At 46.9% G+C, this 27,744-nt stretch overlaps 1 protein-coding gene and 1 pseudogene across 3 annotated transcripts; one reads left to right on the top strand and one right to left on the bottom strand.

The window, feature by feature from the left end:
* Positions 1-26,967, top strand: Mapkapk5 (MAPK activated protein kinase 5). 3 transcript variants are annotated; one of them, XM_076560218.1, is made up of 14 exons: positions 1-134; positions 4,732-4,805; positions 5,902-5,977; positions 6,694-6,791; positions 7,936-8,044; positions 9,313-9,402; positions 10,689-10,784; positions 17,658-17,738; positions 19,433-19,620; positions 21,854-21,974; positions 22,857-22,987; positions 23,223-23,338; positions 24,356-24,460; positions 26,780-26,967. In XM_076560218.1, exons 1-14 carry the CDS (start codon positions 99-101, stop codon positions 26,872-26,874), a joined length of 1,416 nt encoding a protein of 471 aa, XP_076416333.1. In that variant the 5' UTR covers positions 1-98; the 3' UTR covers positions 26,875-26,967. The 3 variants fall into 3 exon arrangements, with proteins under 3 accessions (XP_076416333.1, XP_006970830.3, XP_076416334.1); XM_006970768.3 differs by having other exon boundaries at positions 23,223-23,344; XM_076560219.1 differs by lacking the exon at positions 6,694-6,791 and having other exon boundaries at positions 9,317-9,402; positions 23,223-23,344.
* LOC102915621 (NADH dehydrogenase [ubiquinone] 1 alpha subcomplex subunit 2 pseudogene) lies at positions 14,429-15,254 on the bottom strand (annotated as a pseudogene).
* Positions 26,968-27,744: the final 777 nt, after the last annotated feature.

The raw sequence follows: 27,744 nt of genomic DNA, 5'->3' as shown, positions 1-27,744 counted from the left end.
CGGGGACCCGAGCTCCGAGCCCTTGGCTTCCTCGGCTGCCAGGGGACCGGACAGCCGCGCAGCCTCCGCCGCTCCGGGCTGTGGGAGCCCTGCGGAGCATGTCGGAGGACAGCGACATGGAGAAAGCCATCAAGGTAAGGGAGAGATGCCACTTCTTCCCGGCTTTGTCCTGTGATTCCTCCCAGCGCCAGCCTCGGGAAATCGAGAGAACTTGGGTGAGAGTTTAGAGGTTTTAGAGGTTCTAGTCACTGGAATCTGGTGAATCCGGGTTTCAGCCTCCCCGGGATCCTTGGACCGTGCTGAGTTGTGGAGGGTGGGGATGTCCGATTCTCTCCAACTTCCAACTTGTGCTCAGCTAGAACGAAGGTGAGGAGCTAAGAGGGCTTCGTAGGACTCTTCACGTTTCACCGCCCCCGAATGCCTCATTTGCTTCTCGGTGGTCCACAGCAACACTTGCCAGCGGCTCTAACTGCCCTGCCCCTCCTGTTAGGTCTGAAACAAACCTGTTTGAGTGCTTCAGGTCCAGAAGTTGGTTCGCCTTCGTCCAAAACGAGTTCTTCGGATTTTCCCTCCTTATCTGTGCATCCGTTTCCTCCTGTTCTCTTGCCTGCCCTCCTCGGAATCAACAGTTTATTTCAGAGGAGCTGTTCTAAAATGACCCCAAACGAGACTGGGAATGTAGCGCAGTTGGTGGTAGAGTACTTTCCTTACCATGCACGAATCCGTGGGTTTGATCTCTAGCACTTCATAAAACCGGCACAGTGGCGCAAGTCTGTCATCCCAGTGCACAGGAGGATCAGAACTCAGAGCTAGTACTGTGTTTGAGGTTTTGGTGAGTAAGGGCTCCTGAGCTCAAGCCTGATGCCCTGAGTAAGATCCATGGACCCACAAGGCTGGAGAGATCAACTGTTTTTTCTTTCTTTTCTTTTTGTTTGTTTTTTTTGAGGCAGGGTTTCTCTTTGTAGCCCTGGCCGTACTGGAACTCACTCTGTAGACCAGGCTGGCCTTGAACTCAGAGATCTGCCTGCCTCTGCCTCCCGAGTGCTGGGATCAAAGGCATGTGCCACCACCGCCTGTTGAGAATTTACGCTTACAGGTCGTCCGTCCTCAGGTCTTTGAGGACATTCACCTGCACAGGCACACAATGAAATCATAAAAAGTTTAAGGTCATCTTTGGCCACATAGGGACTTAAGAGGCCAGCCTAGGGCCGCAAACTCTGTGTATAAATCAGTAAGTACATAAATTAGAGTGACCCTAGGAAAAAAAAAATGACTGTTTTTCAAAATAGGATTTCTATGTGTAACTCTGGCTGCCCTGGAACTCGCTCTGTAGACCAGGCTGGCCTGCTTCTGCCTCCTGAGTGCTGGTATTAAAGGCATGTGCCACCACTGCTCTGCCAGAATAGACTTTTGTTTGTTTGTTTGTTTTAGAGTGACAGCTTTGTTATGTGTTGATACTTCATGTTTTTGTTTGACAGTTTCATGCATTTTTTTCATTGTTTTGGTTTCACCATTGAGAGTATTTATATTTGCTGGGTATGGTGGCATGTGCTTGAGGCCAGGAGTTCTAGGTTAGCCTAGGCAACACAGTGAGATGTATCAAAAAGGTTTAAATGGGCTGGAGAGATGGCTCAGTGGTTAAGAGCACCAACTGCTCTTCCAGAGGTCCTAAGTTCAGTTCCCAGCAACCACATGATGGCTCAGTGGTTAAGAGCACTGGCTGCTCTTCCAAAGGTCCTGAGTTCAATTCCCAGCAACCACATGATGGCTCACAGCCATCTGTAATGAGATCTGGTGCCCTCTTCTGGCCTGCAGGGATACATGCAGGCAGAACACTGTGTACATAATAAATAACTAAATCAATCAATCAATCAATCAATCTTTAAAAAACAAAAAACGTTTAAACAAAACAAAAATGAAAAAAGTCCTTAGTTTGACTCAGTATCAGTATTGTTTCTTTTAGTCTTCGAATGTATTAAAAATTTTAAGAACATTTTAAAATGTGTTTGTGAATGTTGTGTGTGTGTGCGCGCGCGCGCACGCACACACATGAAAGTTGGTTCTCTCCTATCATTTGGGTTCCAAGGGATACAGCTCGGGCTTGATGGCAAGTACTTATTACCTGAGCCCTCTTATTTAAAAACAAAAGAAATTAAAAAACAACTCACCACAACCTTTTCTGGGTGGGGCTGGAAAGATGGCTTAGTGATTGAGAACATCCACTACTTTGTAGAGGACTCCAGTTTGGTTCCTGGCACCCACACTGAGTGGCCCACAGCCACTCACAGCCGTCTGTATCTCTAGCTCCAAGGGATCTGACACCTTCTGGTTCCAGGGCACTTGAACACAATTAAAAAAAAATTGGGCAGGGCGTGGTGAAACACACCTTTAATCCAAGCACTTGGAAGGCAGAGGTGGTTGAACTCTGAATTCAAGGCCAGCCTGGACTATATAGTGAGACTCTTGTCTCACAACAAAACAAAACAGAGGCTCTGGAGAGATAACTCAGCCCTTAAGAGCACTGGCTGCTCTTGAGAAGGACCCCAGTTCAATTCCCAGCACCCACATAACAGCTCACAACTGTCTGTAACTCCAGCTCCAGGGAATCTGACACTCTCAAACACAGACCTGAATACAGACTAAACAGTGCATATAAAATAAAAATGAAAATAATATATTCCCCGCCCCCCCACAGACAGGGTTTCTGGAACTTTGTAGACCAGGCTGGCCTCGAACTCACAGAGATACACCTGCCTCTGCCTCCCGAGTGCTGGAATTAAAGGCTTGCGCCGCCACCGCCTGGCAGAAATGAAAATAATTCAAAACAAACCAGAAACTATTGAATCTGTGCAGAACCTATCTATTTGTGTACAGTAGTCAGAGATAGTTGCTATTGTTTTATTTTTCCTCTTCTCCTATTGGTTGATAATTTCCTGGGTTTTATATATCTAGTAATTTTTGTTTAAAGTTGGACATTTGGTAACATTGTAACGACTCTGGACTCTGACTCCTCCACCTGCCTGTTAACATTTGTAGCTGCATAGAATTAAAAGGGAATTTCTTTTCCTTGTGCTTGCTAACGTCTGCTCAGGGATGTTAGGTTTTTGTTTTTCTCAGCCTGTGTGTGTTGTCTAGCTATGTCAGCCCCTGATGTGGGCAGAGACTTTCCAGTGTTTTGAACTCTTTGAGGCCTGGACCCCTGCCGCTCAACCCCTGTGGTTCTGGAGTCCTTTCAGAATGGAGCTGACTGCAAAGTCCCTTCTGCCTTTAGATTTTCCCTGGCCTCTCAGTCCCCCCAGTCCTTGTGGTTTTTTAGTCCATTAATCAAAAAGAGTTTCGTGGAGAGCTCACTTCGGCCTTATTCTCTGGTCTGTGTAGCGGTCTGCCCTCCAAAGCCGCAGAGTCTGCGTTCCTGGCCACGACCATTGTCTTGGAGCTTAGCACAGCTGTCCCTTGTCACCCACATTCGCCTGCTCTTACCTGCACAGTCCCCCATTTTCTTCCCTGTCCAAGAGAGCAGCAGCATGGCTTACTTTTCATAGGCAGCTTCACGCTGGGAGCAGGCCACACCACTGACTGCTTTGGGCAGTGAGGACAGAGGCTAGGAGCTGCAGGAGCCAGGCTGCATGCTGCTTTTGACCTCACTTCTAGTGGGTTGAAAAAGACAGTTCTCTGTTGTTCAGCTTAGACTCTTCTGAAATAGTTAGTTTTGACAATTGACAGGGTCTGCCTGTGCAGTCCTGGCTGGCCTGGAACTCATGTAGACCAGGCTGGCTTGCCTCTGCCTCCTGGGTGCTGGAAGGAAAGGCAGAGCAGTTCTGCTGTTTTGTTTTGACAGTTTTGTCTAGCTTTAAACATGTTTATGGAAGGCAGCTGCCTGCTTCCCACTGTCTGAGAATCTCCTGTTCTGCTATCATTGAGCCTCAGAATGTCGGTGGTCTACCCAGATAAAGATGAATGGAGAATGAATCTAGAGTACTTCATCTACTCCGTCCCAGATCAGTTGTTCTAGAATCTCAAGTGAGGGGCCTGGGCATTGGGTCGTTTTGAATTTAAACATTCTCAGGTGGTTATGGTGGTTGGTTACTGAGGAGCAGCAGTCTGGAGTGGGTCTGCAAGTGCCTTTCTTCCTGTTGTAAAGCAAGTGTCTGAACGCCATGCTTGAACTCGTAGCCCTGTCTGCTCTCTGTCAGTCGGCTATCACCTTCACATGGGGGCAGGGTTAGGCCCGAGAGTCCACGTTCCTCTCCACACAGGTTGAAGTTTGTTCAAGGATGTCAACCTCTGCAGATAGCTGACAGGTTTTCTGAATCTCAGAAAGTACACTGGATTGTTGTGGTGAAGACACACGAGTTACTGTGCCGTGCGTGCGTGTGTGTATGCACGAGCATGGGGGTGCAGTGCTGGGATGGATGTGGGCCTCTTTATGCTAAGTATTCTGCACCCATCTGAAGTCCTGACTTGGTAATACTTTGACACCCTCTCTAAGGCATCATTTGTCTACTTAAATAGACCATGTAGGCGGGTTGCACGGTTTCCTTTTGTTCTGGCACCTGTGCTATTGGAAGGCAGTGATTGGGGGGCAGTGGCAGTTAAGTAGACACGTGCAGTTGTAAAGCCCGCGGACTGTTTCGAGGTGAGGTGCTGAACCAGGCTGTCCTACCTCTGCTCAATTGTCTAGCTTAACAGTGGAGTCATCTCTGCCCCTCTCCCTCTTCTTCTTTTTAATAGGAAACCTCCATTTTAGAAGAATATAGTATCAACTGGACTCAGAAGCTGGGAGCGGGAATTAGCGGTCCAGTCAGGTAAGACACCCATGTGGAAAACAGGGCCCAGTGCTCTGAGAGGAGACACACAAACTGAGCCCTGAGCTACAGGCATCAGATGTGCCGTGAGAATTAGCCTGAGTTTAAATTACAGTAGAGTTTTTGGTTGGTTTTGAATTCTGTTGTAGTGTTGGATTTTGTGTGTATAAAGAACATGTACTATTTAGCTAGAATAAAGGGTATTTATATGATTATGTTTTTACATTTTTGAGTGAATGTGTGTGAACACACGCACATGGGTGCACATGTGTGCCATAGCACATGTGTGGAAGTCAAAGGATGACTTTCAGGAGTTGGTTCTCCTTTCCTCCATGTGGGTCCTAGAGACCTCATTGGCCCCTTAGTAAAAGCTTTTTATTAGTTTTTTTTTTTTTTTTTTTTTTTACATCTAGACACAGCTAGGTAGCAAGGTCACATGGTCTATAGTATTACAGGTTAGTTTTAAGATGTCAAAATATTTGGGCCAGTGAGATAGGTCATTGGGTAGAGGCGCTTGTATATAATTCTGATGGCCTGGATTCAGTCTCTGGGACCAACAATAATACTGGAAGGAGAGAACTGATTTGCGGGTTCCCCTATGACTTCCAAATGTATACACACACAAAATAAGAAATTAAATGTAATTAAAAAATGGAAAAGGTGGGCTGGAAAGATGGGTCAGAGTACTGGCTACTCTTGCAGGGGACTTGGATTTGATTCCTAGTACCCATAAAGTAGCTCACAGCCACCTGTAACTCCTGTTCCAGGGGATCTGATGACCTCTTCTGACCTTCGCAGGGACCTAGTGGAGAACAGATTTACATGCAGGCAAAATGTTCATACAATAAAAACAAATAAAGAATTTTTTTAAAAATGTAGAAAAAGACCGGGTTACTTTTTGAGAGGCTGTCTTTTCTGCATTGCTGACATTACTGCTGGGTCGAGACCTAGAGACTTTTCCCTGCCACCTGCTGCTCTAGGGAAGGTTGTTTGTATTTGTCTGTCTGTCTGTCTGAGACAGAGTTTCTCTAGGCCGTGCCCTCCTGGTATTTGCTATGTAGATCCTAACTGCCACTGTGATTCCCTCTACACCTAGAGTCTGTGTGAAGAAATCTACTCAAGAACGGTTTGCACTGAAAATCCTTCTCGATCGTCCAAAAGCTAGAAATGAGGTATGTTCCTTTAGTACTTGGACTTGTTTACACACACACACACACACACACACACACACACACACACACACACACACAAGAAAGGGAGGGGTGTGTAGTGTCTGTGTAGGCCAGAAGAGGGCATTAGACATTAGATGCCTTAGAGCTGGAGTTACAGGCCCTGTGAGCCACTCATCATGGGTACTGGGTCTTCTGGACGTGCAGAAAACACTCTTAACCACTTGGCCGTCCCTCTAGCCCATGTTTAGATGTTTTTAGGGCCTAAGAATATGTCTGTGTTTACAGTTAGGCAGGCAGCTTCCTGGAAATAGATGTGTGGAGAATCTTATGTCCTACTGAACTTTTCTTCCCTGTTCACATTGTCGAGTTCTGTCACAGTGTGGAGAGCTTGCTAGCATGTGGGCTTTCCCTTCCAGCTGCCTCACATCTTCTTACAGTTAGTAGCGGTGATCTTGAAATAAATGAGTCATGTGTGTTTTCTTCTACTAATAGAGGACATAGACAGTGGATCTGTCAGCACAGTTTTATTTGGGAGAAAATACTGAGGAGATGGTCCGGACAGGAAAACAAGATTCTTTTGTATTAGTTAGTCTAAGTGGTAAGGATTTTACAGAAGTAGACATCCTTTGGACTCAGTGTGGTCAGTTTTTGATGGGACATTTGGGGAAAAACAATGGCATTTCCTTTGCACAAACATTTCTTGTATTCTCTTTAAGGTTCGTCTGCACATGATGTGTGCCACACACCCCAATATAGTTCAGATTATTGAAGTGTTTGCTAACAGTGTACAGTTTCCTCACGAGTCCAGTCCCAGGTAAGTCTACACAGGGCCGGCACCATCTGCCCGCCCACGTGGAGGTCATGTTGTACAGATTTGCCCTCTTCTGTGTCTTCTTTCCCTTCCCCACCCGCTTCCTCTCTCCTCTTCCTACTTCTTTCTCTTTGTGTTTAAAAACATAGAAACATTTGTAAGAGCAGAATTATGTAACAAACGCCCAATGTCTCAGCACTGAGTTTTACCAGCTGCCTGTGGGAAATCTTGTTTCATCTGCTACCCTTCTCTACCATTGATTTGATTACTTTCTCTTTTTAAAAAACTTTTTAAGGGTTGGGGATTATAGGTCAGCAGTAGAGTGCGTGCGTGCGTGCGTGCGTTACAGTTTAGTTAAAAGCAAAATAAAGCATTAAAAAGCCAGGTATAGTGGTGCATGCCTGTAATCTTAGAACTGAGAAGCCGAGGCAGGAGGATCATACATTCCAGTCTAGCCTGGCCCACATAGTAAGACTATGTTTCTAAATAAATAAATAAATTGGAATTGAAATAGATTTTATTCCAAATCAGTGAAAGGGGCCCAAATGTCCTTCCCGATCCAGTCTTAGAGGCTGATACAAAGCCCCTGTTGCGGATCTGACTTCCCTTTTGAAGAAAGAAACCGTGATTATTCTTTGAGCTGCACATTTGAGAAGTGCCTGAGGTGGACACTGAGATGTGAACGCTGTCATGGCAGTGCAGTAGGCAGCCAGAAAGGAGCCTCTTCCTTGCATTCTGAACCTTAGAAAGCAGCATAGTATAAGTGCCGCCCGGGAGGCAGGCGGCTCACAGAGGCTGTGGGAAGTGGGCATTGTGGAGCTGGTAAAGAGAGATGGAGTCTTGAAAGCCAATGGGAAGTCAATTGTTTTCCACAACTATGCTCTGTTGGTGAAAGCATTTGGATGGAAGCAGAAGCATTTATATGAAGGAACAGGAACCCAATTCATGTTTTGTTGTGTTTTTTCTGTTTTGTTTAGTTGAGCATGTGAGGATCATTGCACTTATTAGTGGCCAGATAACCCTGAACTTAGATAGTGGTTACATATTTTGTAGATGAGTTCATGGCAGTTTTTGATGCTTCAGGTTTTTCTTTTCCTTTTCCTTTTTTTTTTTTTTTAACTTAACAAAATCAAATGCTTTCAAACAGGGCTCGACTCTTAATTGTAATGGAGATGATGGAAGGGGGCGAGCTATTTCACAGGATCAGCCAGCACCGGCACTTTACAGAGAAGCAAGCCAGCCAAGTAACAAAGCAGGCAAGTCGACCCGGCGGGTGGGTGGGCGGGGGCCAGGGGGCGCCGACCCTCTGGCTAAGTGGTCCAATTGCATCCATCGGGGAAGCCAGCTGAAAGAACAGCTCCATTTGACCTCTCATTGCCTGCTTTGTTATATATAACCAGAAAGGACACCTCACGGGGAAGTGGGACCCCTTTCTACTTTGGGAGGGAGGATTGTATTCTTAACTGTGTCAAGTGTGTCCTAAGGCTGCTGGGAGTGTCCTCCACTGACCGATGGCAGCTGTGCACAGGTAGCTTTGGATGCTGCTGATGCCCACTTGGAAAATCGTTTAATATAAACTTGTTCTCAGGCATCTCTACCTGAGATGTTTCTTGCATAAGTCACCCATCATTTCTGCAGATTTTAATACTATTCTCAGATTTTTATAATAGTGAATGATTCTTAGTCATAATCCATCATATTTTATTGTATAAATGATTTATGTCCCATTTAATGCCCTCACTCCAGCCAGCACTGACCACTCAATAGAGGTGACAAGCTAAACCTTAGGCTTGTCTTCAGAACAAGCAAGCAGACCCCAGAATGGCAAACGGCCCAGCAGTTAGCTTTATGAGAAAGCTCTCACCAATTTTCCACCCTCAGTTTTCAAGTGTCTTTTGATGCCTCCTTTCCGATTGACTAGGGAGCAACCAGTATTTGAAGTGCTGAGAATCGCACACCGAGTTGAGGAACTATAGAATCTTTTCTGTTTAACTTTTAAATTACACCGTTTATTTCTCAAATACTGAGACTAAATGATGAGCTCTGATCATCTGTGAAAAAAAACACTGTTGCAGGTCTACACAGACAGATGTATTGTCATTAAGTAAGATGAGGTAGAAAAACCAAGCCATCGGGCTGGAAGGCTTTGCCTGCCTTTCAGCTCCCTAGAGTGTCCTTGTCTCTGAGGTGCAGTCCTGCTCCCCACTGGGCAAGCCCCTGCCTACTGAGGGTACTGCCTGTGGGGGCCCTACAGTGTCTCTCCCAGCAGGGCATCTTACAGGATGTATCCCCCGCTGTGTTCTGACAAAGGATCGTTTGCAGTCAGGTTTGTTTAGTGATTACAGGCTGTGGTTAAAGGAAGGTGATTCACTTTTGTGTCTTGATGGCCCAGGTCTGTCTTAGCTTCTGTTTGGAAACTGACACTGGGCACAGCTGTACCTGACTTAACCCTGAGCTCTCACGCCAGGTGTGTGAGAGCTGGTGCTTTTCTAAGAAGTGGCTGCCCCACTGTGCCCTTTTTCAGATAGCCCTGGCTCTACAGCACTGTCACTTGCTAAACATTGCGCACAGAGACCTCAAGCCTGAAAATCTGCTTTTCAAGGATAACTCTTTGGTGAGAAAATTTGCTTTTCCTCGTTTGATGCTGTCACTTTGTTTTGTTTGATTTTCTTTCTTTCCTTAGACAGTTTGTGTATCCCAGGCTGGCCTTGAACTTGCTCTGCAGCTGAAGATGACCTTGAACTTCTGATCCTCCTGCCTCTACCTCCTGAGTGCTGGGTTCCAGATATGCATCATCACATTCAGTTTATGTGACACTGGGGATTGAACCCAGGACTCCTCCGTGCATAGTAGGCAAGCACGCTGCCAACTGAAGTACATCCCCAGCCTTGTTTTGTTTTTGTCACACTGTCCTGATATGTAGATCAGGCTGGCCTGGAACTCATGTAGACTAGGTTAGCCTAAAACTCAGTTTTCCTTTTGCTTCCTGAGTCCTAGGATGGCAGGTGTGTGTTTCCCTCTGGCTGCACCAAGTTCGTGTGCAGGAGGTTTTAGGCCATGGGCCTTCTAACACCTTCGTTTCCCCACTTGTTTCCTTGTTAGGGCTCAGAAATGTCATGACCCCTGTGACCCTGGTGATTTGGACAGTATGGATATATTTGGGGACTTACAAATTTATACTCAGAGGGCTTTAGGGAAAGGCAGGAATTGACTGCTTTTTATGTCACCGGGAAAGTTAAGTTTGGTTTGCTGCCAGCCCTGTCTTGTTTTCCTCTGTATTCCTGTCTCCTGCCCCATATCCTACCAGTCAGTTGCTCTAGTTGCCATGAAGCTCATGTTCAGAATGAAGCAGTGCTCGGGGTTGATGAGAGGAGGGGCCGGTAGCCTAAGACTCTGTGAACTGTGCTCACAGCTATGGATGAAGGCTGACTTTCTTCTGGACTACTTTTAGATTACTGATCGATTGACTGGCTTGTTGTGGGGGTGAGTGTTTTGCTTGCAGGTGTGTGCAGTGTCTGTGAAGGCCCGAACAGGGCATTGGATGCGCTGGGACTAGAGTTACAGGTGGTTGTGAGCTGCCACATGGGTGCTGGGACCCAGCAGGAAGTGCTCATAAGTTCTGGGCCCGCTACAGTTTCCAGTTTACTAAGAACAGTTTCCACATGCCCTGCATAGGCTCAGGTCTCAGCTAGAAACTGACAAGAGCCTCATGCCTGCATTGTCCTCCTTTTATATATAGGTACGGTTTTATCCTGGAGCCCAGGCTGGTCTCAAACTCATGGTAATCCTCCTGCCTCAGTGTCCACAGTGTTGGGATTACAGGCATGAGCCACCACACCTGGCTTCCAGAAGTGTTTCCTGACAGCTGTGCAGTATTGACTCCGGTGTGTTTTCTTTCAGGACGCCCCTGTGAAATTATGTGACTTTGGATTTGCTAAAGTTGACCAAGGTGATTTGATGACACCCCAGTTTACCCCTTATTATGTAGCACCTCAGGTAAGCATGTTTTCTTCCTTACTGTGTATTGCTAAATTGCCTGTAGCCTCTTGTTCCTACTTTTTCTTTCTTTCTTTTCTTTTCTTTTTTTTTTTTTTTTTAAAGATTTAACTATGTGTACTTGTGGGTTTTTTGTTTTTGTTTTTTGTTTTTGTTTGGGCTTCTGTGAGGGTGGGGGGGGGGCGGTTCAAGACGAGTTTTCTCTGTGTAGTGTTGGAACCTGTCCTGGAACTCAGAGTTCCACTTGCCTCTTCCTCCGAGCGCTGGGATTAAAAGCGTGTGCCACCACCGCCTGGCAAGTTTTTTTTTTTTTTCAAGACAGGGTTTTTCTGTAGCTTTGGAGCCTGTCCTGGAACTCGCTCTGTAGACCACGCTGGCCTCGACCTCACAGAGATCCACCTGGCTCTGCCTCCTGAGTGCTGGGATTACAGGCGTGCGCCACCACCGCCCGGCCTATATTTTTTATATAAGTATGTTTATATAAGAATATATAGGTGCTCATGCAGGCTCCGAGAGGGTGTTGGATTTCCTGGAACTGGAGTTATAGGTAATTGTGGATACTGGGAATCGAACTTGGATCCTCTGTAAGGGCAATACATGCTTGTAATTGCCAAGCCATCTCTCCAGTCCCAGCTCTTGTTCCTTCTCTTCTAGGCCTGTATCAAGGTGGAGAGCAGGCACTCAGATTCAGAAACTCTAGATTGCTTCCTTTGGTATAGAATTTTGCTTTTAAAATCAGTTTTTAGGCTTTGGGTAAAGTGTTTACTGCACAAGTCTGAGGACCTGGGTTAGAGTCCCTAGAACCTACATAAGGCTGATGTGCATGTATTTACAATCCCTCTGTTCTGTCATGAGATGGGAGGTGAAGACAGGAGAGTCCCCAGAAGCTCACCTGCCAGCTAACCTGGCGTATGCAGTAGAGAAACAAGAAATTTTGCCTCAAACACGGTGGAAGGCAAGGGCCTATCTCCATGTGAGGTTGTCCTCTGACCTCCCTGCATGTGTGTTGTAGCATGCACACACCTAAACTCACATGAAAACATGTAATTATATGTACACACGATACGCCCATGCACAAATTTTTTTTTTTTTTTGAGACAGTGTTTCTCTGTGTAGCCCCAGCTGTCCTGGAACTCTCTATAGACCAGGCTGGCCTCGAACTCAGAGATCCGCCTGCCTCTGTCTCCTGAGTGCTGGGATTAAAGGCATGCACCATCACACCCAGCGCATAGATTTTTTTAAAAATCAACTCTTGTTAAGCTACAGTTTAGAGGTTTGATTTACATGCAGTAAAACACTCTAGATCCAGGAAAGCCAGGAGGCTTTATATTGTAGATGCTACCAACCCCCCCCCCCCATGTTTAACGTGTTTTCCTGTATCTGCCCCTGATAGACGTTTATCTTCTCCTTAAGCAGTACTTCAGGACATATCGTTGTCACTACTCCTGTCCATGGCACTATTGTTAAGCACTGTGATCTTGCCATTGTGATAGCTGAGCAGGCTGTTAGGGGACTGACAGGTGTGTAGTGGGTGGAAGGCAGATACTCTCAATGGAAGGGAAAGTCCAGTCCCAGGTGCTGTTGGTGCAGGATGGTGCTGCACGTAGCGGACTCAGTGGGGCAGAACTCTGGGTTAAGATTGTGCAGTTCCTTCTTACTTTATGTTTTGGACTGGGGTTAACTGCTGGGAAGTGAAACCGAGGGAAACAAACCTGTAGAAAAGGGAGACTCAGGGTGTGCGCTGGCTCAGTGTGTAAACCTGACAAGCTGAATGTGGTCCCAGGCCCCCGCATGTGGAAGGAGAGAACTGAGTTTTTGGACCTGCACCTGTGCTGCCACACATGCACATCGTACACAGTAGATTAACATGCAATTGAAAAGTGGTTTTAGAAGGGAGACCATTCCTACTTCGGGTGTAGTTTCAGTACTAAGGAACTTGACCTCCACGAGAGCATCACCACGGTGACCTTTGGAGTCATCTGCAAGCCCGTGCCCTCTGCTCAGCTCCTTCCTTGTCTGATCCACAGAGCTGACACCCTTCATCTGCTCTGGGTCTCATGGAAATGTGATTGTGACCTTTCTGTCTCACTTCTTTACCCAGCATGCTTCAGAAACTCATCTGTGCTGCATGTGTTAATATAGTCCTTTCTGTTGCTAGGTAGTATTCCATTCTACAGCCAGACTGCGCTTGTTTTTCATGCACTATTGGCCATTTTTAATGCAGCTGCTAATTAAGAATATTCATTTATGCCATGTGGCGAAGGTGCACACCTTTAATCCTAGACCTCGGGAGACACAGCCAGGTGGATCTCTGAGTTCTAGGTCAGCCTGATCTACAGAGCAGGATCCAGGACAGGCACCAAAACTGCATGGAGAAACCCTGTCTCGAAATCGGAAAAAAAACAAAACAAAACATTTATTTACTAATTTGAGTTCATAGTTTCCCATCTGTAAGGTACCTTAAAATAGCTTTTGTCATTTATGGGTTTTTTTTTTTTTTTTGTTGTTGTTGTTGTTGTTGTTGTTGTTGTCTTGGCTTTTTTTGTTTTCTTAGACTCTGACTGTGTAACCCAGGCTGGCCTGGAATGCAGAGATCCACCTGTCTTTGTCTCTTGAGTGCTGATTAAAGGTGTGGCTACTGTGTCCAGTAGAAATCACATTTTTGCAGCTGCACTTGTTCAAACAAACGAACGAACAAACAATTGTTGCATCATGGAATTACCTTGCAGTGTTGCTGAGATTCATTTGACTGCAGTAGCTTTCTGTAAGCCTGATCCTCAACAGCATGAGGAAGCCCTTGAGCTTCTACGGTCCCAGTCTGGACTTGGCCCACTTTGCCCTCCTTCCATGTTTATAGCCATGTTTCGGTACACACAGCCCCCTGAGGTATCAGTGTGCTGGGTGGAGCCTGTACACAGATTCTGAGATCTTCTTCCAGGCGCATGCCCCTGGTTTATGGAGACGCAGGGATTTTGCACCTGACCTTGTTTCCTAGAACCTGAGTGTACTTTCATCTTTTTTTTTTTTTTTTGGTTTTTCGAGACAGGGTTTCTCTGTGTAGCTTTGCGCCTTTTCTGGAGCTCACTTGGTAGCCCAGGCTGGCCTCGAACTCACAGAGATCCGTCTGGCTCTGCCTCCCGAGTGCTGGGATTAAAGGCGTGCGCCACCACCGCCCGGCATTTTTGTTGGTCCTTTGTGATTGTTTGGTTTGGTTTCATTTTTCAAGAGAGGGTTTCTCTATGTAGCCCTGGCTGGCCTCGAACTCAGCAGAGAACCACCTGCCTTTGCCTCCAGACTGAGCCACCACCATCTGGTTGATCATTGTTGTTTCTGTAGATTTATTAGGATTCCATCCCCGGAAGTTCCTGTTGTTGTAATGCATACCTTTAGTTGGTATGTTCCTTCCTGTCTTCCTGCTCCATTGAAGCAGCTAGGACTACCATGGAGGACAGGCTCATGTCAACATAAGAACAGACATCCTACAGAAGCAAAGTTCACTTTAGCCACTAAGTTTAGGTAACTTCTGTTTCAGTGGAAACAGTGGGTGTCAGTGGAAGGCTAAGGGAGTTCTCTCTGTTCCAGTAGAGCAAAGTGCATGTGTGTTACATGGTTCTCAGTGCTTTTCCTCCCCCTCTCCACCTTTAAAATAATAAGGTCTTAAATCTAGCCCAGGTTGGTCTTGAACTCCCAGCAGTCTTCCTGCCTTAGCATCCTGAGTGCTGGAATTACAGGCATGAAGTACTACACCTGAATGTTCTTGAGTTAATATTTTGGTAAGGCATTTGTATTTTCTGCAGAGGCTATTGGTCTGTAATCTCCTGTAACATCGTTGCCTGCTTCTAGAGTTACTGGGTCAAAGCTGACTTAATGAGACAGTTGGAAAGTTTGGTGTTGGTTTTGTGAAACCCTTTGTGTAAGATCAATCGTTGACTTACCAGGGGCTGTGCCCTACTGACCCCATCATACATTTATAGTGTTGTGAATCAAAAATGCAGTCAGTATATCCAGCCTGCTGAGCATAATAGCATACACTTTAGACTAGCAATTTTTTTTTTCTGTGTATCATAAACTTTATAAGGAACAGAAGAGCACATTTTCCCACACAGTCTTCAGTCCAGTAGAGCCCAGGTTCTGGTACTCTTGCTCACAGTCCTCAGTGAAGACGCTTCAGGCTTTGCCACTTAGCACATCCTCCAGGGCCTGGTTACCTCATTAGCACTCTTCTCTTGGCCAAAAGTATAGTGGGCCCAGAGCTTGGGCAGCACCTCCGAACATTTCTTGAATTAGAATGGGTAGGCCAGGGTGCGCCTTCTTCAGCTCCACAAAACATGGCTGGATGAGATCCTTCACACTCTGACTGCCCGGGGAACACTGATGTAAGTGGATGTGAATCTCAACCAGCCCCAGATTTGTGCCGATCACTCGGCTAGCAGTGATGGCTGCCGTCTTTGCCAGACTAGCAACTGTTAATCAGGACCATTGCATGACATGATTTAAAACATATTCGTAGAAATGGTTTTCATGTCTTCTGTGGTTGACCTTGCATAACTAAAACTGAAGAGAAAGGAAAGGATTATAATGCCTTGTACAGTTGCTTTTCTTTCTCCACCTTCTGTGTGTGTGTGTGTGTGTGTGTTGTAGTTGTGTGTGTGTGTTGTAGTTGTTGGCTATTTGGGGGGTTTTGTTTGTTTGAGACAGGGTCTCATTATATAGCTCTGGCGGCCTAGAACTTACTATGTAGACTAGGCTATCCCCAACCCCAGAGAGAACTGCCTGCTTTTCTCTCCCAGTTGCTGGAATTAAAGGCATACATCTCCAGGACTGGCTGCTGCTTCTCTTTTGAGACAAGGCTCTTACTGTAGCACAGGCTGACCTCAAACTCTTGATCCTCCTGCCTCTCCTTCTAGTGTGCTGGGATTACAGCCATGCACTGTCATGCCAGCAAAACATTTAGGGCTGAGGTGATGCTCAGTTGCAATGCTTTCTGGGCCAGTAGGGGGCTCTGAGTGATCTGCAGTGCTCCTGTAAAAGCTGGGTCCCTACAAGCTAGGAGCTGCAGCACACATCTGCATTCCTGTGCTGGGGGAAGCAAACAGGAGCGTTCTGAGTTTGCTCATCAGGGAGCCCCGCTTCCTTGAGAGAGACCTTTGTTCATTAAATAGGTGGAAAGTGATAAAAACACACTGTGTTGATTTCTCTTCCTATACACACATGCAACTGCACACATGAACATACACACATACTTGTACACAGTTTGTGTTTTGTGACATGTTGATGTATCTCCTGAGCTGGCATAAAAATGGCTGTGTGGCTGACTGATGACCTTGAACTCATCATTCTCCTGATGCTTCTACTTCCTGAATGCCTGTCTTAAAAAAAAATCATTGCAAGAATTTTATACGGTTTTAGGTTCTAGAGCCCATTTGAGTCAATTTTACACTGGATTAGCTGTAGATGCAAGCTTAGCTCTTAGCATTTGAATATTCACTTGTCCAGGACATTCGCTGTGAAGTCTTTTCTGCTCTGCTGTTATGGAGTGGTTGTCAGGAGACAGAACGTGCATGCGGGTTTTCGTGCAGACTGGATTCCTGTTGTGTTGCTTGTGTTCTGTAGAACCCACTCCCGACAGCAGCTGCAGGTCAACATCAGGGGCATCGCCTTAGAGGGCTGATTGATTTTAGTTCTCTAACCTCCAGTTTCCCTGTGGTCTCTGGGACAAGCCAGTGGTCACAGACTACCTAATGGTCGGAAAGAAGAGACAAATCTCTTGGGGGATAAAGATAAAAGGACTTGACCCTCATGTGCTCGGTCTAGCTGGTCACATCCTAAACTGACTGATAAATTACTAGCTGTAAGAAGGAAGCTTGAAAGTATTTTGGGCCGGGCGTTGGTGGCGCACGCCTTTAATCCCAGCACTCGGGAGGCAGAGCCAGGCGGATCTCTGTGAGTTCGAGGCCAGCCTGGGCTACCAAGTGAGCTCCAGGAAAGGCGCAAAGCTACACAGAGAAACCCTGTCTCAAAAAACCAAAAAAAAAAATAATAATAAATAAAGTATTTTGGTTTTGAGACAGAGTCTCACTATGTAGACTAGGCTATCCTTGGGATTAAAGGTGTGTGCCAACATGCCTGGCTAAAAGCGTGATATTGATGTTTTTTGAGGGTTTTTTGTTGGGGGGGAGTGTTGAGACAGAGACAGGATTTCTTTGTGTAGCCCTAACTGTCGTTGAATTCAGAGATCTACCTGCCTCTACCTTCCAAGTGCTGGGATTAAGGGCGTTTCAGGGGCTGGAGAGATGCTCACTGGTTAAGAGCACTGGCTGCTCATCCAGGGATTTTGAGTTCAATTCCCATCACCCTCATGGTGGCTCACAACCATCTGTAACTGCAGTCATAGGGGATCTGACAGCCATTTCTGGCCTCCAAGAGCACTGTGGTACAGAGACACACATGTAGGCAGAACATCCTTCCACATAAAAATAAAAGATTAAAAAATATTTAAAAAAAAAAAAAAGGTGTGCACCACTGCTGCCTAGCCTGATGTTCCTTTTCCCTTTCTGTCTTTTTTTTTTTAAGGTTTATTTATTTATTTTATGTATATGAGTGCTCTGTCTGCATGTATGACTTTATGCCAGAAGAGGGCACCAGATCTCATCATAGATGGTTGTGAGCCACCATGTGGTTGCTGGGAATTGAACTCAGGTCCTCTGGAAGAGCAGCCGTTGCTCTTAACCACTGAGCCATCTCTCCAGCGCCTGCTTTTTACTTTTTATTGTTGATTGTTCATCTTTCACCTTGTCATCGTTGGTCCCCAGCTGTGGGACATGGTGGTATGATTTCCAACAAGCTGTCTCATTTGGTCTGACTCTTTGCTAGGTACTGGAAGCACAGAGAAGGCACCAGAAGGAGAAGTCTGGCATCATACCTACCTCGCCAACGCCCTACACTTACAACAAGGTGAGGGAGGGAGGGAGGGAGGGAGGAGGGGGTCAGCCCCTTCCCACTGTGGGCTCAGTGACTCTGTGAGATGCTAGGGTGCCGCAGCAGCTGCAGTACCGGAGGAACCCAAGTTTCTCATCTGAGAGAGATGAAGTTAGGTCCTTCCTTGTTTAGAGCCTACAGCAGGGCCGTCGTCACCACACAGTCCCCTGACAACACTGGAGTGGCCTGGTTAGCTTGCATTTTACAAGTGAAGGCCGTTTTTGAAAACTGGTACTGGCGCACTTTGGCCATTGATGGTGCCATTCCTGGGGCTTCATAAAATGCCAGTTTGAAAAAGATAAAAGGAGGTCCATTTAAACAAAACTGCCTAATTTGAACAGTGTCTTCTGTGCAGAGCAATTGCTTGGTTACTTGGTGCTGTCTGTATCTACAGCCACACACCAGATGTGGCTCTGTGGACCTCATGAGGCCAGCACCGCTGGAAATGGGTCCTGGAGTTGCTGAGTAGATTTTAAAAAGTGCTTTTTTGGGCACTTGAAAACTAGCTACAGGTGACGGAAGCCTAGGATAACTGCTGTGGATGCCCACACTCCCGCTGTGTGGCTTCGTTTAGGCCACTAAGCTATGCTCTTGACAGGAGCTTTAAGAAGGATTTGTGGAGTTGGTAGGTACTAGCCAGGAAATGGCAGGTTCAGTGAGATACCCCTTCGCAAGGGAATAATGCCAAAAATGATAGAGGAGGACACCGGGCTAGCCTGTGGTTTCACTGCAGAGTGCATAGCATGTGCATCCCCACAACTGTGCACATACATACACAGGTCAGCAGAGCACTTGTGCTCAGTGCTCACTGGTGGATCCCTTAACCTCCTGGACATTGGGCCTGAAGGAGCTTGCATGGTGTGCAGCCTGAGCACCTGAGCCAGTACAGAGTGCTGACGGTCCCCACACTGACCCTGTGCAGCCTCCCACCCTCATGAGGCTACTCATGAGAGCTACTGTCGAGAGAAATGTGGCCCCTAGGGTTGTTATAACCTTCAGATCTAAAGACTGGAGTAAGGAATTCAAGGAAATGGGAAACATGCCTTCAGATCTCATGCCTGACTACTCAGGAGGGTTAAGAGAGAAACTTGTTATTTTATCTGGAGAACTTTCTCTGCTCTTTCATTACTTACAATTACTGACAGTGTCCTCTTCATTTGTAATTTATTCTCTTCATTTGTAATCTATATAGTTGTTTGTTTTTTTGTTTTTGTTTTTTTTTTAACAATTCAAATAGAAGTTTTTAATGAGAATAGAGTAGGATACAGTTGTCATGTGTGACCAACAGCGAATGCTTTTACACCTCCAAATTTTGTTGTTACACTGCTTTGGCCCTTTCAAAACGGCTTATTCCATTTAGCGCCAGCACGCACGAGCCTTAGCCGCTGTGGCCAGCACTCCTCCACCGTCCAGATTGACGGTACGTGGTCCTGTGCGAGCTGGCTGTTAGTGTTCTGCTTCCTTGCTCAAGGCTGGCTGATGTGCATGGGATAGGTACATGCAGTATTGGTGGCTCTCAGAGACAGGAAGAGAACACTGAGTCTCCTAAGATGTCCTCAGCTGCCACTGTCCTTGGTGGTAGCAGCTTGTACGTGTTGGTGCTGCACACCCCTGGACTGTAGTTGGAGGCTCTTCTCTGATGGGAGTGATTATTTTCTATTTACTTTCAGAGCTGTGACTTGTGGTCCCTAGGGGTGATCATCTATGTGATGCTGTGTGGATATCCTCCTTTTTATTCCAAACACCACAGTCGGACTATCCCAAAGGATATGCGGAGAAAGATCATGACGGGAAGTTTCGAGTTTCCAGAAGAAGAATGGAGCCAGATCTCAGAGATGGCCAAAGATGTTGTGAGGAAGTGAGTGCCTGGGCTGCTGAAAGGTGCTTAGGGAGCCCTGAGCGGGATGCAGGGTAAAGAGAAGTCCTTGGTTGCCTGTTTTACTGTCTCTACACAGCTTGGGTAAAGAGTTCTTTTAGTGGGCAGGGTGGCCCACGCCTTTAATCCCAGCACTTGGGAAGCAGAGGCAGGCGGATCTCTGTGAGGTCAAGACCATCCTGGTCTACAGATCAAGTTCTAAGACAGGCTCCAAAGCTACACAGAGAGACCCTGTCTCAAAAAAACAAACAAAGGAGTCAGGGGCTGGAGAGATGGCTCAGTGTTAAGAGCACTGGCTGTTCTTGCAGAGCAGGATTCTCAGCACCAACATGGAGGCTCACGGCTGCCTGTAACTTCAGTTCAGTAGGGCTTAACGTTCTTTTCTGGCCACTCCGGCATTGTACACATGACGTATGTGCACGGATAACATGCAGGCAGGCACTCAAGTATAACAAAAATAAATATTAAAAAGAATTAGATGGAGGCTGGAGAGATGGCTCAGAGGTTGAGTATTAGCTGTTTTTCCAGAGGTCCTGAGTTCAATTCTCCAGCAACCACATGGTGACTCACAACCACCATCTATAATGAGATCTGATGCCCTCTTCTGGCCTGCAGGCAGAACACTGTATACATAATAATTAAATCTATCTTTAAAAAAAAAAAAAGAAGAAGAAGAATTAGTGAAGAAGAAGAAGGTAGCGCACGCCTTGAATCCCAGCACTCAGGAGGCAGAGGCAGGCGGGTCTCTGTGAGTTCGAGGCCAGCCTGGTCTACAAAGTAAGTTCCAGGACAGCCAGGACTGTTATACAGAGAAACCCTGTCTTGAAAAACCAAAAAAGAAAGGGACAGGGACTGTCCATAAGGAGGACTGACACAGACCTGGTAGGAGAGCTGAACTTGAGATGTAGTTCCTCCAGTCCAGCTGTGCCTGCTTGATGAGTCCCTTCGTGTGAAAGGGGACGAGACATGCTTTGGGACTGTCTTACCGACAGCAGTCCCTTTGAAAAGGGAGCTTGTGCCAGGCGTGCTGATCCCTGCACGTAAGACCAACACGTGGAAGGCTGAGGCAGGAGAATCATGAATTCAGTGCCAACCTGAGCTACAGAGACCCTGCATCAAAAGAAGAAGTTTAAAAAGAGAGGTGGTGGTTTAGGGAGTCTGCTGTACAGGGAGTCTAGTTCCTAAAATGTATAAACGACTTCCTGTGATGGTGAGGGCAGGGTTTAAATTCCTATCCGTCTTCATATGCTGCTTCCCTGTTGTACGCCCAGCTCTGTAATAAGTCTTGGTGGCTCTCTGCTTCTTGTGTGTGGAGGTATGCATGCATGTAGAGGTCAGAGGTCAATCTTTAGTGTCATTTTTCAGACCTTCTTCCATATTTTTGACAGGGATGTAGGCCTTGTCCTGACTCAGACACTGGGACGAGGGACTATGTAGTTAGGAGAGGTGGTGCTCCAGAGCCCAGGAGTGTGTGGGGTGAGTTAAGGGTTACAGTAGCCTGAATGGCTGTGAGGTCATGAAGTATGACCAGACGCAGCCGCTGTGGAGAGTGTTGGCTTAGGAGAACGTGCCGCATGACGGTCTGTCACAGTTGCTGACTGCCTCTGAATAAAGGAAGGTTCAGGTCCTACCATAGGGTGGGACCTGCTTTTGTCTTGGATAACAGCCTGTTGTTTCAGAACTGCATGGCCTTCAGCTAGTTTACAGGCACTGCTAGCCAAAAGCAGTTGAAGCATTGTCCTGGAGACCTCAGTGTGGGATTAAATACAACAGGACCTGTAGGCATGTTGGTCTGTCTGCTGAATCTTGATTTGTGGTCCTGAAGTTTGGTTTTTGTTTGTTTGTCTTCTTCTTTTCTCTCTTTTGAGACAGGGTTTCTTTGTGTGGCTCTGACTGTCCTGGAACTTGCTTTGTAGATCAGGCTGGCCTTGAACTCAGAGATCCGCCTGCCTCTGCTTCCTGAGTGCTGGGATTAAAGACATACACCATCACACCCAGCTTTGAAGTATCTTTGAATAAAACTTCTGGTGCCCCTTTCAGTCTGCTGTCCAGGAGACCTCAAGCCATAGTGTACCCACAAGTAGATGGGACTAGCACCCCATTCTGCCTTGCTGTGAGAAGTCCCAGGCCTGTAGGAGCTGGTAGAATCAAACTTCCTTCATTTCTTCTGGGGACATCTCTGCATGTTGTGTCTGTTGGTGTGTTTTCTCTCTAGGCTCCTAAAGGTCAAACCAGAGGAAAGACTCACCATTGAGGGAGTGCTGGACCATCCCTGGCTCAACTCGACGGAGGCTCTGGATAATGTGTTGCCCTCTGCTCAGCTGATGATGGATAAGGTTTTGAGTGATGGCTTATTTGGGTGTCTGAAAAGACAGTGTGAGAAAGGGAAGTTGGGCCGGCTGAATATAGTCAAGCTTGTTTTCTCCTGTTTCCAAGGACTACCTTTTACACTTGCAGTGTGGGTTTGGTGGCACAGAGCATATATGGTCCCTTCCCCCAAGGGGTTTAAGTTAGACTGGTTGGGAAGGCCAACAAACAAATTGAGTATTTTAGAAACCAGATCTTGTGTGCTGTGGGAATTCAGAAATGAACATCTCTGAGGGTGTGTGCCACCCAGGAAGAAGGCAGAGAGCCTCACACTTTACTTACTGGCTGCCTTCTGTCTTGAGGAACATGAAGATTTATTGTTTTATTATCTGTGTGCCATTTTGTGCATTCAGGTGCTGCTGGAAGCCAGAAGAGGGCATACTTGAGCTGGACCTATAGGTTGTTGTGAGGTGCCCGTTGTGAGTGCTGGGAACTGAAGTGGGTCCTTTGTAGGAACAGTGTGTACTTAACTTACATCTGCTGAGCCATCTCTAGCACCGTTAGTAATTCTTACTGAAGAAGGCTAGCTGGTAGGTGGCTTAGGTGTGGTCTGCTGGTCCCTCTGGGCCTCACTGATCCAGGGGGAGAATCCTCTGCCTGAAAATTTATATGCCATCAACATACTCTATGGATCTCCTTTGTCTTGGATTGGCTTTTTAGTGTCAAGTAACAAATGTGGAAACAAGCTGGCAGAGCCAGGCACAGTGGCACACCACTCCCAGTGCTCACTCGGGAGCTTGGGTTGGCAGATCACATGGATCCTAGAGTTCAAGATGAACATGGGCAACATAGCCAAAGAAATGTTCAACAGCCAGAAGGCCAGGGGAACTGATGATCGTGTTTACCTGCAGGCAGTGGTCGCGGGGATCCAGCAAGCTCATGCCGAGCAGCTGGCCAACATGAGGATCCAGGACCTCAAGGTTAGCCTCAAACCCCTACACTCCGTGAACAACCCCATCCTGAGAAAGAGGAAGTTACTTGGGTAAGTGAGCTTATTTCTTTGATCCTCAGAGTAGGCATGGTTGAGTGGTGAGTGCTGGGAATTCAGCCAGGGGTCTGCCCTCTTTCTACAGAGGGTAGATAGTATGAAGTTTTTAAGTGGCCTCAGAAGGTGGACACACTCTGTAGTTACTTTTTTCTGAACGTTCTGGTATCTTGAGTTTGGAGCTGGGTTCTGAGGTCTTACCTTGCTATTATCTTTCCCCACGCTTGTAAAGCACCAAGCCAAAGGATGGTATTTATATACACGACCATGAGAATGGAGCTGAGGATTCAAATGTTGCCTTGGAAAAGCTTCGAGATGTCATTGCCCAGTGTATCCTCCCCCAGGCTGGTAAAGGTCATGCCACTTACTAATGTTCTGCGTGTGTGTGTGTGTGTGTGTGTGTGTGTGTGTGTGTGTGTGTGTGTACACGTGTGTGCATGCACGCGCGCATGTGCGCATGTGACAGGAGCGGATAATGTGTGATGGTCTCTCTGTCTCTTACACTAAGTACAGTCTATGAGGGAGTCCACATCTACTAGGAAGTATAGACAGTGCCCAGTGCAGACACATGGTAAGTTTGTGTCTTTGGTTTTCTGTGAGGTCCTCAGTTCAGGCTGACTGCAGTACCAGGTATGGCGTGTGGCTTGTGTTGTCTGAGTTTTGCAATGAAGGCACAAAGTGGCGGGTGAAGAACGGCAGTGTGGACAAGGTCTAGGTATTGGTTAGGGGCCATCAACACCATTTCTAGGACCTTCACAGTGCAGCACCGTGCTTCTGTGAGTTTAAGGACGCTGCACAAGCTCACAGCCAGCCCTGCTGCAGCCTCCAGCCCTGGGCTTCACCGCCTTTACAGGACATGGCCCCATCCCAAGAGCCTCCCTGTTCAGATGGCGGGGATGTGAGCCGTGCTCTCGCTAATGAATGAAGCTTCATATTAGGTGGGGTCAGAAAAAGATGGATTCACCTGTCTTCCAAAATCCTTTGCCATTTAAGAGCATTCTGGGAACATGCCTGAGTATTTTCAAGCAAGGGATGAGTGTAGGAATGAGTAGCGCACACAGCCTTGCTCTCCCCCCTTGGCTAGGTGGTTTTCTTCAGAGACAATTCTCACATTACTTCTCTGACTGACCCCAGCACTCGGCCTTGGGCTTGTCAGAGCACACGGGTGAAGATGTGAACTTAGAAGAGCTCAGTGACCAGAGGGTCGTCTGGGCACCAGGATCCCCAGGAAGCCAGTGTCTAGCAAATCATGCGTGTTGTGTCATGCTTTCTCAGCTTGTTGGTCATCACATCCTTCCATTTCTGACGCTAGAATCCCATGATGCTACCTAAAAATGGAAACTTCCTCTCCTTTCTTGCCCATAGGAGAGAATGAAGATGAGAGACTGAATGAAGTAATGCAGGAAGCCTGGAAATACAACCGGGAGTGTAAGCTCCTGAGGGACGCCCTGCAGAGCTTCAGCTGGAACGGTAAGATGCAACAGCTCCTGTCCCTTACACACAGACGGGCTCTTTGAGGCCAGAGCCAGGGAGGAGGGTGTGTAAAGAGAAGGGGCTCCGGGGGCAGGCCCTGCTTTACCCGCCCAGGCATGTCAGCCCCGCTTTACCTGCCCAGGCATGTCAGCCCCGCTTTACCCGCCCAGGCGTGTCAGCCCCGCTTTACCTGCCCAGGCATGTCTGCTGTCTGCTCCTTGCGCCTGTTTTCTACAAAGTGCATTGTGGGTTACAGAATGAACACTGGAGAGCTCTGTCAAATATTTCAAAGACAAAACCAAACCAGATTCATGCCCCACATTCCTGGGCTGTTGACCGGTTGATCAAGGAACAACACTATGCAGTCGGGGAGTACCAGAAAGTTTTCCAGAACCACCTGTTAAGCCCAAAGTCATTTGACTGAGAAGGGTTCCCAGATCGGCCACTTGGCAAACTTCTTCCCCAGGAGAACAAGGTGGAGCGGGACCTTTTCCCTGCTCTGCTCTCCGCAGCCTGGGGTGGCATTTTCTCTCCAGCTGAGTAGACTGTATGAGACCCGCTCCAGTGTCTGGGGAACAGAGGGCGCGTGCTTTGACTCTGTCCCCTGCGTGTTTCCTGAATGGGCCTGGCCACCCCACACCTGAGCAGTCACTTCACGGGGTTTGTTTTAAAACGTGAACTGTGTGATGGGTCTCACAGTGTGTGTACTGTGAGTGTTCAGAGTGGGAACACTGCTGTGTATCCACACCTCCATCACAGTAGTTCTGTAGTCTGCAGGGGGGGGTTGTTTGTTTGATTTCATGTGTATGAGTGTTTGCATGTATGTCTGTGTTAGCACATGTGTGCTAGTGTCTGCACAGGTCACAAGGGGAAGTCAGTGTCCCTGGCGCTCCAGTTACAGGTGGTTGTGAGCCACCATGTGGTGCTGGAAACACCCTGGGCCCTCTGCAAGAACAGCCAGTGCTCTGAACCACTGAGTCAGTGCTCCTGCCCCAAGTTCTGTATCCTGTGTAAACAAAACCAGAGAGGTCTGTGTCCTTTGTAGATGTAACCAATCGTCTTATTAAAATAAGAAACACAGAGCCAATGTAAAAGAGAAAGCCGAGAGGTCAGAGCTCAGAGATAAAATCTTACCTCCTGCAGTGCTCCTAGCTTCCCCGAGAGAGAGCTACTTCCTGTTTGTCTGTGTTTAAATTGTCTGTTCTGCCTTCTCATTGGTTGTAAACCCAACCACATGACTGCCTCATCACTGCCTGTAAGTACCGCCCTCCAGGTCTTAAAGGCTGTATCCCTGAACACACAGAAATCTACCTAGCTCTTCTAACCATCACACTCTTGCTATGGTTCTAATAGCTCTGACCCCAGGGCAACTTTATTTATTAACATAAAATTAAAATCACATTTCAGTACAAATAAAATATCACCATAGTCCTTTGTCTCTGACTTCTTTTAGTCAGTATTGTATTTGTGAGGTCCATCTACGTTCTCATGATAGTCTGTCCACTCACCACTGAGTGGACAGTTGGTTTGTTTTGATAAACAAGGAAAGGGCTGTTGGGAACACTTTTCTGTGTCCTGATGAACAGCTTGTGAAATTCTTACCTCCTAGGCCTGGATTAGCCTGTTCTGAGCAGGCACTGTCCGTGTTTTGAGAGCAGCTGAATGGGTTCAGGATGCTCGCCGAGGTCTGAGGCTCTGAGCATCTGCACACACACCAGCTTGACTGCTGCTGCTTGAGACGTGCAGATTCTGTAGTCGCTGACTACGGGGGCCGTTTGATTGGCATCAGCCTGGTGACCATGCTTACCATGATTAGATGCCTACTGACCGGTTTCCTTGTGACTCGCCTGCTTTTATTTTTGGTCTGTCTTTCTACCCAGTTGTAACTTTCTTATATACATTTCAGAGGGTAGTTTTTTTTTTGTTTGTTTTTTGTTTTGTTATGTTTTGTTTTTTTGAGACAGGGTTTCTCTGTGTAGCTTTGCGCCTTTCCTGAATCAGGCCCTGTAGACCAGGCTGGCCTCAAACTCACAGAGATCCACCTGCCTCTGCCTCCCCAGTGCTGGGATTAAAGGTGTGGGCCACCATTCCCCGGGCCGGCTTCTAGGAGTTTTTATGTACTTGGGTCTGAGTACCTTGTTGGATGTACATCAGTGATCTCTGGTTTTGTAGCTTGTGAAACTACTCAGTCGCTGCTTGAAAACGGAGGATCTGAACTGCTTCTGGACAGTGGGCCAATTCTGGCTACTGAAGTATGCTGCTGGCTCTGTCCATGTGCAGAGTTGGAAACTGACCTCGTTCTCTCTTGAGTTCCAGGTCGTGGATTCACAGATAAAGTAGACCGACTGAAGCTGGCAGAGGTTGTGAAGCAAGTGATCGAAGAGCAGACCGGTCCCCATGAGCCCCAGTAGTAAAAGCTTCAAACTGTTTTTAACAATCGGAAAAATTAGTCCTTAATGTAAAAAGTAATTTTTATGTAAATTAATAAATCATAATTTCATTTCCTCGTTGCTTAATGTTGCTATATAGATTTAGGTTCAGAGTTTCCTAACACTTAACTGTTTTCCTTTAAAAAAAAAAAAAAAACTAGCTTCCTGTACTTAGCCACATAGGAGAGTTGAGTCTTGTAGTGTAAGAGGACACTGTCAAGAAAGACCAGTTTCTTTATAATAAAGTATTAACAACTGTGTGTTAGTGCAGGTAAAGGAGCCCGTCAGGCTTGGTGGTTTTTCTTAAGGCTGTCCATAAGTAGTGGTTCTGCCTAGATCTGTTGACCTCCTCCTGGCTGTGTGTAGCTCCTTCAGCATCCTTCAATCTCAGGAAGCATAATTATGGCCCAGAAAGCAGCTTTTTGCTTTGTTACCTGTTTTGTACAGAGGCCCACCCAGGCCCCGTGGTAGGTTTTAGAGCTGTTTTGGGTGATTTCCTTTGCTGGCACCCAGAAGAGCTCACAGGTAGGACAAGTCCTCCATCTCAGTCATTCAGTTTTGTCTCATCCTCTTCCATCAAAATGGATTCCATGGGGTTTTGTTATTTTCTAGCTTCTGAGCGTCTTCAGTGTTCGGGAGGACGTCACTGACGAGGGCTGTGATAAAGGCAGCAGTGTCCTTGGAGACTGCAGTGGGAGGCACATCCTTGCTCCTGGATGGCTGGTGCTGTGGGGAGAAGTGGGGATACTTCCCAGGATAGCAAGATCTCAGGGTTAAGCAGCAGAGACAAACAATTTTAAGCAAAATTTCTGGCCAGAAAGATGTAGCTGAGAGTTGGCATAAGGGCATGTT

This window comes from Peromyscus maniculatus, chromosome 23 (genome assembly GCF_049852395.1).
Source record: "Peromyscus maniculatus bairdii isolate BWxNUB_F1_BW_parent chromosome 23, HU_Pman_BW_mat_3.1, whole genome shotgun sequence".
NCBI lineage: Eukaryota > Metazoa > Chordata > Mammalia > Rodentia > Cricetidae > Peromyscus > Peromyscus maniculatus.
This window is presented reverse-complemented; position numbering and strand designations above follow the sequence as displayed.